General features: G+C 42.9%; 1 protein-coding gene across 4 annotated transcripts; it reads right to left on the reverse strand.

Moving 5' to 3' along the window:
* Positions 1-1,994: 1,994 nt before the first annotated feature.
* On the reverse strand, positions 1,995-10,332 carry LOC109748677 (5'-3' exoribonuclease 3). 4 transcript variants are annotated; one of them, XM_020307697.4, is made up of 23 exons: positions 9,959-10,332; positions 9,284-9,386; positions 8,995-9,071; positions 8,678-8,869; positions 8,405-8,524; positions 8,253-8,315; positions 7,881-8,027; positions 7,626-7,790; positions 7,278-7,355; positions 7,074-7,160; positions 6,025-6,285; positions 5,840-5,935; positions 5,086-5,181; positions 4,787-4,857; positions 4,518-4,646; positions 4,358-4,434; positions 4,221-4,261; positions 4,072-4,146; positions 3,812-3,969; positions 3,482-3,586; positions 3,324-3,399; positions 3,116-3,219; positions 1,995-3,034 (listed from the first exon to the last, which is right to left on the reverse strand). In XM_020307697.4, exons 1-23 carry the CDS (start codon positions 10,160-10,162, stop codon positions 2,398-2,400), a joined length of 3,162 nt encoding a protein of 1,053 aa, XP_020163286.1. In that variant the 5' UTR covers positions 10,163-10,332; the 3' UTR covers positions 1,995-2,397. The 4 variants fall into 4 exon arrangements, with proteins under 4 accessions (XP_020163286.1, XP_073367009.1, XP_073367008.1 ...); XM_073510908.1 differs by having other exon boundaries at positions 8,405-8,490; positions 9,959-10,280; XM_073510907.1 differs by lacking the exon at positions 9,284-9,386 and having other exon boundaries at positions 9,959-10,300.
* Positions 10,333-10,831: the final 499 nt, after the last annotated feature.

A 10,831-nucleotide genomic window follows, 5' to 3' on the forward strand; every position in this document is an offset into this window, starting at 1 on the left:
ACAATACGTTGTGTCATCCATGCACCTGACGCATCCAGAAAATCCGTGGACCACCTGCCCGCGACATATCCGTAACCGAGATAGTCGTGCACCGTCGTGAGCAGCGCGGCTCTCATAGGGAAATATTCTTTCTCTGCGGCGTCCCACGTATTGGCTGGCGTTTTCCACAGCGTGTCAAGCTCCACTTTCAGCAGCCCCAGATACAGATTGATGTCGTTCCCTGGTTGTTTCGGTCCTTCAATTAGCATACTCATGTGAATGTACTTCCTCTTCATGCACAACCAGGGGGGAAAGTTGTACATCCACACAAACACAGGCCAGGTGCTATGTGTGCTTCTCTGGCTGCCAAACGGATTGAATCCATCGGTGCTCGCGCCCAGCACGATGTTCCTTGGATCGTTCCCAAATTCTAGGTCTTCGAAGTTCAACGCTTGCCACTGGCTCGCATCCTTAGGGTGACTCAGCATCTTGTCTTTTTTATCTATCTCCGGATCATTTGCGTCATCTTCTCGCTTCTTCTCCTCCCTATCCGCGTGCCAACGCAGGAGCTTTGCTACCTTAGGGTCCGCGAAATACCGCTGCAGACGAGGAGTGATCGGAAAGTACCACACCACTTTTCGAGGAGCTTTCTTCCTCTTCTTGTATCGAGTGACGCCGCACACCGGACATATGGTAGACTCCGCGTGCTCATCCCGATAAATGATGCAATTGTTCATGCACACATGGTATTTCACGTGCGGTAAATCCAGAGGACACACGATTTTCTTCGCCTCCTCCAAACTGGTCGGGCACTTGTTCCCCTTGGGAAGACGTTCGTGCCAGAATGACATGTTCTCGTCGAAGCATGCGTCGGTCATTTTGTGTTTTACCTTCATCTCCAAAGCCATGAGCGTTACTTTCAGGCGGGTATCCTCGGGCCTGCATCCTTCATACAATGGAGTAACCGCGTCTAACTCAAGTTGATCCATCTTGGCTTTCTCTCGGGCGGCAGCTCTTGCGTTATCCGTCTGCTTGAGAAGCAGCTCTTGAATATGAGGGTCCTGCACCCAACCCATCGATGGTCCAGCGTCGTCTGCTCCGCCGGCATCATCATCTTCATGATCATGCCCGCCGTCTGCTCCGGCATCTTCCTCATCATCATGTCCTGCATCTTCTACATGATGACTGTGTACAGCATCACCGTCGTGATCATCTCCTGGGGATTCTTCGTCTTCTCGCCCGGCCGAGCCGCGGTGGTTGTCTTGCTGCCCTTCCTCATTTCTTGCCCGGCCCCCATGGACGACTTCGTAGTCATCTTCATCACCTTGCCACCGATAGCCATCCATGAAACCACGCAAGAGCAGGTGGTCCCGCACCTGCCCGGATTCCGGGTCCGCAATAAGGCTCTTCAGCTTGCATCTTCGACACGGACATCTTATCTCCGTCTCGTTCTTTTGAAGCATCTCGGCCTTCGCAGACCTCAAAAACCTATTCACGATGCCTTCGGTCATCATGCGGACCATGGTCGCCTGCAGGGTAGAGCAAAACGATATTTTAGAACCAAGAAAAAATTTGGCATGACTTTCCCTAAAAATAGGACCAAAAAGAATGCTTAATGCCAAAATTCTCGCCGAAACGAAAATGAATCAACATTCCGGCAAAATATTGGCAACTATCGCATTTCAAATACCGGTACACCTCCAAACACAAACACATATGCAACACCACAAACATATGGCGCACCCTGCGCCATTAGTAGTTTCAACTCTAATGGCGTATCAGAAGGTGGTGCGCCATTAGTATATACTAATGGCGCACCGCTTGTCTGGTGCGCCATTAGTGTCAATCCCATCTATAGCCCTTTTTTCTAATAGTGGTGGTTGCTTAGAGCCATTGGGAGAATCTCCCTGCTAGAGTGTTAGTTCTGGAGTAAACCAACGGGACAAACAGCTTGTTCATGATAATAACATGCCAATAACATCCACTGTAGCCAATCTATGAGCAGAAAAATGGGATTTCTTACGCATATATCTAATTATCCTTCATCAAAATTGAATGAATCCAGATACATACATCATCTTTACAATACAAAAACTTGTTAACATCCTCCCAACAGCAGATAACTTATGTATCATAGTGTACAACACGGCCCTTACAATCTTTGCTGCTGCTGTCTAGAAGCATTGGAGATCACCAGAATTTGCAAATTGGATGTGTCTACTCCAGTATCTGGTGATATGGCAATAATTTATAGTATACAACACTTCCCCCTAGGTAATTTTTATACCACCATCAAGAAGCTTGAAGATCACCAGACTTTGCAAATGCTGTGTCTATTCCTATGCCTGATTTAAGTCAAGGTAAGTTCTAGTAAGTAGTAACAGCAAAGCCAGGGCTAGAACCAAAGAGGAGGCGGGCCTAGTAGCGGCCCTGACCTGGTGGTCTCCTGTTTGAAGTCCTATCTAAATTGCTGTAGCGGTTCTGTGACTGCTGCGGTCGTGAATTAGGTCTTGCAGCAGGCGCCCCACCTCCAGAATAGGAACTATGAGGTTGTTGCTGCTGCCACTGTTGGGCTCCTGCATATGGTGCAGGCTGGTAGACCCCACCAGCATAGCCCCCAGCATACGAGGGGGGTTGCCCATATCGTCCAAAACCCGATGACGGAGGAGCAGTATGTGATGAATACGTGTTGCTACTATTCTGATGGTATCCAGATGGATGCAGGCCTGCTCCTCTTGAATCGCTGTGGCCGTCTCTCGCATATGGTTGTTGCCTTCCACGATTATCTCTTGTATACTGATGACCTGATGGCTGCGCATAGGCTGGTGCCTGACCATTGGGTAGATTATCACTAGGAACATGCCAACCAGAACGTCCAGCAGGCTGCTCCATCCTTGGTGGCATTCCGTTTGGATAATGCATACCATTCATTATAGTTTGATATGGCCTAGCAGGGGGGTATTGTCCGCCACCGCGAACATTCAAGCTGTTTGCAACTAGTCGGTGTGCAGCCTCCCCTAGTTGGCGGCCCTGTATCGATCCTGCAGGGTTTTGCCTGAACCATTTCAAAAGTAGGTTAGGATTTGCAATGTTGAAGCAAGTATTGACTAAATAGGGCAAAAGGCTAATACACTACCTGCTGCTGTTATCACAATGCCTCCTGTTATTGTCATAAGGCCTCCTGCCATTGTCTTCATGCCACAGCACAGGCGGTGGTTTCAGGTCACCAGCTTCAACAATCTTAAGAGCAGATTAAACAACATACGCTTGTTAACAGTGAACACTTCCCAAGTGGAATGATATACTTATGTCAATGTTACACGAAAATAACAACAATTTTGTACCTTCTTGGGTATGGTAACACCAGGAGGTGGACGTGCTATGTGCTTATGAGGGTCTGGAAGCTTGTAAATTGAGCATCTAGGGAAGGCAAATGTCATAATCTTTATTAATTCAAGTGCCACTAGATCATATCAATAATACAGGGAGGAAATGAGCTTACATCACTTGATTGTCCATAATATCCTCCAGTCCATCCACAGGAGATCTAAAGACAGGCGGACTTGGATCCCCACCACAAAGTGAGATGTAACCATTCATTCCTCCACTGCACAAAATAAACAAGAGCAGCTAAGTAATGCATATAAGAGACGCTTATTTGTTATACTATAAGATGGCAGTCTACTCATGTTCACTTTGCCCACAGGCCCCAGCAAAAAGCACATTGAGTAGAACTAAGTAAGAAGGCCAGTCAGTTGACATGGAACACTACACTTGAACAACGAAATATACTATCTGCAGTCAATCAAGAATCCTGGTAGGGTTAGCTAACCTAGCTTTAGGATTGAGTTCCTCTTTAATTTCATTTCGCTCGTTATCAGGCAGATGTCCGAATTTGCTGCTGAGAGAGTAGATATAAGGCGAAATTGGGTGTGCGCCATTCACAAAAAGCATATTGTACATTGTACTGTTTCGCCTTGCTTCTTCAGGCTACACAAGCCGAGGAAAATATGGAAAATCTTGTAAGTTAAAACAAGATCTTCTATTACACATATGCCATAAAACAATATAACAGATGCCACACTTCCATACCGTCAAAGTATGCTCGACTTTTTTAATCTCAGACAGCAACCTAGCTTCATCAATGAAGGGCAGTTTAGCTATCCCCTGTAAAGTACAAATTTTAGTTAAATATGGAAGGTGTATGGTATATATAAGTACACTTACTAAGATAAATGTACCTGCCAAGAAAACCTCTTTCCATTCATATCTACTTCGAAATCTGCAGCATACACAGGTTAAAACGGATTAGAATAGGCTTATGGTTGTAGGAGAATCTGATACTATTCATGATTATATATTAGCAAAATAAGCATACCAATCGGATAAAAGTCAATTATGGGCGAACTAGGATCGGTCATCAATTGCCGATACTGTACAGGGAGTGCATGTGAGCTGAAATGTAATGAAACAACCTATCAAATAATCCACCACATCAAGGTACTAGGATCGAAGAAAGGAAATATTAGCATATTCACCTCGCCGCTGGGAAAACTCCCATAAGCTGATCGAAAGGTTTGAATGGTGACCCAAGTTCAAAAGTTATATTAAGCTGGCCTAAACCTTTTAAATCCGAAGCAAAAGGGGCATAGTGATAAGGGTAAAACCTACATATAGCAAGAAGAAATTAGAATGAAACGTGTATTAGTGGGATGGGTAGAGGAACAATTAAACCCTATCAGCAATTGTGCAACAAATAAAACAGTGTAGCGTCTTATATTTGGCCAACTAAAACATGCTATATTACCATTGCCATGAGCAGACACCTTCATAATAGTAGTGCATTACCCAACACAAACCTTCAGTATATTTGAGAACCTGAAGGAGCATAGAGCACATCATATAAGAAGATAACACAGAATTAGGGAAATGTATTTTTCAAAAAATGATCAAGTGACATTTTCTATCATGAATAAAGTAATAATGGCAACAGGGTATGGTGTCACTAATGAATCATGAATGCAGTATATATTTTTAAATCATGAATGCAGTATATATTTTTAAATCATGAATGCAGTATATTAAAGGCACTTCCACAATACTTACAACATCTCTACGTATTTCTTCAATTTGCTCAGGTGTTCTTGCCCCAAACTTGTCTTCATAATACCTTTCTCTCCATCCTGGTTCTCCAAGCTTTATCTGAATATTATTAACAAATAATGTTATCGCCTGAGTTTTTTAACCATTAAAAAATATATAAATAGAGTCTCAGAAGGTCCACAAAATAGGAGTGTACTTTCAATTCCCAAAGCCCAAACATCTTCAATAACTTAGTGTTGTGTGCAAGCATAGTAAAAGTTCAGAAGACAAGGGATGGGACCCCCACAGCAGGGATCCTAAATACATAAGTGTGCTTTTCATTCAACCTATACTCTCAAATATCTTCAATAATGTAGTGTCACATGAAGCGGATAGTAAAGGTATGAAGAAAGGGGACCTAGTAAAGGGCATTCACTCTGTTTAATCCACCTGGAGGACTTAATCCCTGAGATGCTCAGAGGCTTATACAGAAACCTACTAATAGTTTCATTGTTTTAAAGGGAAGACATGCCTTGCCCCTAAAGTAAATAATATGTTAACTTATATTAGCACACCCTACCAGGAATGTAACTTAAACCTATCTTATCACTAAGATCTCTAGTAAAGGAATCTTAACATTGGCTACATATAGTGGCCGGTGTTCTCAACAATGTCATGACAACATGCATAGCATTGTTGAACTTCAACTTGGAACTGCAATGAACTGATAAAAGCAGCAGAAGATTTCTGCACAGATAACCAAAGATACAAGAAATACCTTGTCCTCCTCAGGATTTTCAGAATTAAAAAGATCTGATTTATCACGAAGTGCAACTTTAAGCATTGACTTCAGGTCTTCTTTGTTTTCACGTGCCTGTAGAAGTTGCAGCAAGATTCAGATGAAACCATAAAAATATCTTCAAACAAATATAACACCTTCTCAACCAAGATCAAATTAAGTACCTGTGCTTCAACGCTAATTTCAGCTTCAACAACAGCAGCAGAAAGGCTGGAATCTGAAGATGATACACGTGCTTTCTTAGCTTGACTGCCCTTTTCCGTGCTACGTCCATTATGTTCATATGGTGAAGCCACAGCCCCAGAGGCAAGGCGAGATCCTTGGAAGCGTGCAACAGGTACAATAAGATCACCCCTTACATGGGGATCCAGATCATCACCTCGCTTTGCTTGGGCTTTATCACGTTTTATTCTTTCAGCTTGACGCTACAAAGGACAGCAACGTTGAAAATGTAAACTGTAAGTGAAAGCACCCACTACTAGTTGCTAACTTAATAACGGCTGAGCATCAAATGTATAAGTAGGTCTGGAAACATTTGCAGTCAAGAGTCGTTTACTTATATTGTCAAGTTCCAAGAGATTTAGGGTCAGTTTGATTGCTACCCTGGGTACTTATATTGCCGATGTAGTACATGTCAGATTTGCTGGGTCAGGCAGAAAACATCAACGACTCAGGCACATACCAGGCACCCTTTTTTTTCAGGCACGGACCCGGGGTAGCAACCAAACTGACCCTTACAGAGTACACAACTCGAGAAATGGCTACGAATGGGGGAGGCATGTCTTGCCCGACCTTTGTGAATGTGTTATGCCAAATGCAAATTTCATGATAACATATTAAATTCCAAGCACAAATATGGATAGAAGACCATCGCAGACCCCTATATTTTCTTATTCTGTAAAATTTCATGACCCATAATATTCACTGTGCATGGAAAGCATCTAACAAAAATTCCAGCTTAAATAACAAAAATACAGTTAACTACAAAAGCAGACACATCAAGCTATATGGAGCCAAGATACAGAAATGGGGAATATTAACTATTGTGAACAAGTAACACAATTATAAGATAGATTAGTTGCCACTTGACAACATGAGAAAGCATTCGATATCATCCATAGAGAAGAAATGTCATATAGGATATTGCTCATAACAAAAATACAGTTGAAGTTAAGTAATTGAGAAGCAAAATCAAGATAGACGCCATCTTTACCTGGTGCAAACGAGCTCTTTTCTGAAATATTTTATCCTCGTATGAACCAACTGCTTGAATGAAGTGTTCGACTCTATTCAGATCAGGCTACAACAATGAAGATAAAATGTGTTACTGCTGAAATACCCATGAGGATCATTTCAAATAAAATAAATTTCTAAGATGCCACTTGGATAATATGATGTATGAATGAAATTTGAATACCGTGCAAGCATCAGTTAAATAGCCACCCATATTAGGAAATTCCTTCTTGTATACAGCCATTAACAAATTAATAGCTCCCTGCAGACAGATATGGAAGTTAACATCGTGTGACAATAATCTAAGAAAGTGAACTACAAACAGAAAACGAAACCTGTCTAACTTTCAAAGAAAAAACAGAGCTCCACTTTAGTACTCCCTCTGTAAACTAATATAAGAGCGTTTAGATCACTATTTTAGTATTCTAAACGCTCTTATATTAGTTTAAGGAGGGAGTAACTGGTAACACTACATAACTTGATAGCTGCTAGCTGCAAAGTAACCTTTTGAACTATAAAATATGAAACAAACCTCACGAATCTCTAGTGTCGGCATGTGTGGAAGAAAATCATTGCCAACAAAAAAGCACATGAAGATGAAATCATCAATGATGCGTTCAATATCAGTCTCGAAAGCTGGATTTGGCATTCGGAACTCGTATTCTAGGTACTCTCGTAGGGTCCATATATTCAAGAACTGTGAAGGCACAAATGAAAGTAAGTCCTTTGTAAGTCCACTGAATAGCATCACATCACAAGTTGCAATAGAACAAATTGATCTCATTACCTGGTAAGGTTTCTTTGGTACTATTTCATCACCCTTCTCATCAAACTCCCCAGCTTTCCGTTTTGCCTTTCCTTCACACTTTGCTGCTAGATGTCCAACTTGACCACACAAGAAGCATTTGTCCTGCTGTCCAGGTGTGAAAACCACCTGCAAACACAAAGTGTATGCAAATAAGCTTTCATGGCAAAACGTCGAAGAAAATGCTCAAGGAAAAGGCAGTGCTCTGAACGAAAGAACTTGATTTTTTTTTTAAGTAGAGTAGCAACATAGACAACAGGAAAATACAAAAAAAAAGTAACACTCTTTATTAGCACAAGGCTGTGGCATGTATATATGGCAGAAAGCGTAAATTCTGTATTCTGAGAAGAGAACCTCTCTCAGTATGGAGAAGTGCACTTCGTGTGTTGCTAGAGCTAACATGATTAGATCTGCATCCTGCATTCATGAGATTAAATTTATACGTTAACAGATAAAATATTGTCCAACAAGAAATAGAGCATTAAGCATACAGGAACAGAACTTACCAGGCCGTACAGGCAATGTCGGGTATTTGGGTTAAATCCAGGAAGGTTCCTATTGCCACGAATGTAGGACATGATTTTATGCTCCCCTTCACCAGGAACATTGGCATCAGAAAGAATAACCTTCAAAAGATTGTAATCAGGATACATATTATTTCTACATACTTTCTAATACCAATCCATGGTGTTATTGAACCATAAGGAAATATGACCAAACATATTTAACAAATATAAATCCCAACACTAAATGTCAAATTAGCAAAAAGATATGCTTACTTTAATTTGTTTCCATCCAGGATCATAATTCAATCTGCGGTGGATGTAGTACTGCAAAGCAACTGATAGAACAGCCATAAACTCCGTGCCGGGAGTAATAACATTAGAATCACATGTTTGTGATTGCAGTTTTGGAGGAAGCTTTCTTCCTTCCCTCTCAAACTCTTCACGCAGTTTTTCTTCTTCTTCAGCCTGGACATAGGACAACAGTAACCAGTGAGTGCAATCATAAATGGTTGTGGATGTCCACAAATAACAATAGATACAACTGTATGATTATACTGAATATAAGAAAATAATTCCACTAGAATACTGACCGCATCAGCAGCATCTTTTGCAGCTCTGAATCGTCTAGAGCGCTGCTGGTTCATCTTAGCACGAGGAGCCACACCATCTGTAAGCCATTGTAGGACAAACAAAATGGAGAAAATGTGTTTAATGTAAGTAGAGACAATAGTAAGTTGTTCAAAGGGAAGCTTAACATGTTTTGCCATTGTTCAGGGAAGAGGAAGAGTATGACTACATCAGTTTGAGCAACATTAGAACAGCCAAACAGAAAAGATCAGCGAGGGAATTCCCTCCATAACAAAGAGATGAAATGCGTACCAATGGCCATGTACAAAAGCTTCCGAGGGCGAACCATGATAAAGAGCCTATCTATGTAATCAAACATGCACTGGAAAACCTCAGCGAATGTTGTCGGCGAGGGCTGTGGCAGTAGAAGAGAGAACCACGGTCAACATAGAAGTTGGTATTGATAACAGTGGGCAATAGGCAGACGTTGAATTGTCCGTGTTAGGGGGAAATAAAATGATTCCAGAATAACTTTTGATGATAAAGTAGCAGCGCAAACTGCAGGGCCTCCTAACTACAATAAACTTGAATCTTCTTGGCAGATTCACTTGTCCAGAAAAATAATTTGCAGTGTAGTTTGACAGAAAACAGAAGATTATGATTTAAGCATAGAACTGCAGCATCAAATTGAATAGTTGAACTACGGCAATCCTCCTGGCATCTCAGGATGGTTTGGGGACAATTTAGGAGCTCCCTTTTAATTGCAACTATCATTCTACGGGTAATTTAATTCCCCTCGGCACAACTGCATAGCTCCTCATACACCAATCAGCAAAGCACAAATCTATCACGTATCTACGCAGCCAGGCCATCCCACACCGAACCACTCGCGGTCTTCCTCGCTCGGAAGCACCGAATCGAACAGCCCAATCAAAATAACACATCTCGAGATTGAGGAGGGGGGCGGGGGGAAGCGACCGTACGTACCCTGTCCTCGGGGTGGAAGCAGGGGTGGATAATCCCGTTCATGTCGAGGTAGAGGTTGTCGAACTCGAGGCCGTTGGGGTTGGGCTTGGAGGTGTCGACGGGGACCTGGACGCCCTCGATCTCCACGGGCTCCTCCTCCACCACGTCCACCACCACCATCGGGTACTTCTCCGCCAGCCAGCGGTAGAACGCCGGGACACCCATCGCCGCCGCCGGCGGGAGGCAGAGCTTGCTCGCCGGAACCCTAACCCTATAAACGAACGAGCGGACGGGGTCGGGGCGGAAAGAGGGGAAGAGGAGTGAGGCGCGAAACCCTAAAAAAGGAGGGAGACGGCACGAGGCGGGGGCGGTATATGCCGTTCCCGGCGTGGAAATATCTGAGGTGGGGACACGAGGAGAGGCGGTTTTGCGGTCTGGACCTTGTGGGGCTGGATGATTTTTGCTCGAGAGAAGAAGACGGGGTCGGCGAGGGGGAGGGGGCTCTTTTGCCGTATGCGGGAAGGGCTTCTCTGGAGTTCTCCCACGCGTTAGCGTCAGAGGTTTGACTCCAGTGTCATCGGGCCGGGGCGGGCCGGCCATGTCAAATTGGGGAAGGTAAGTAAGCTGAGCCCGTCGCAGCCGAACCGGCCCAGGAAGGCCACATCCCCGGCTGGATCCTGTATGACGCCAGCGGGCGTGACATTTTTGGTTATATGCATTGAAGATTTTTTTAGGGCCATAATATACGATTTACTTTTTCTAATTATAGGATGAACATTTTTCTAATACACCCTGAAAAAAAATTATATATGGTGTACTTTTTATATATACACTGAACTTTTTTTTATGTAAATGCATACTGAATAATTTTCTGAAATATGTTTTAAAATGTTA

The sequence above is a fragment of the Aegilops tauschii genome, chromosome 3 (genome assembly GCF_002575655.3).
Source record: "Aegilops tauschii subsp. strangulata cultivar AL8/78 chromosome 3, Aet v6.0, whole genome shotgun sequence".
In the NCBI taxonomy this organism is placed as follows: Eukaryota; Viridiplantae; Streptophyta; class Magnoliopsida; order Poales; family Poaceae; genus Aegilops; species Aegilops tauschii.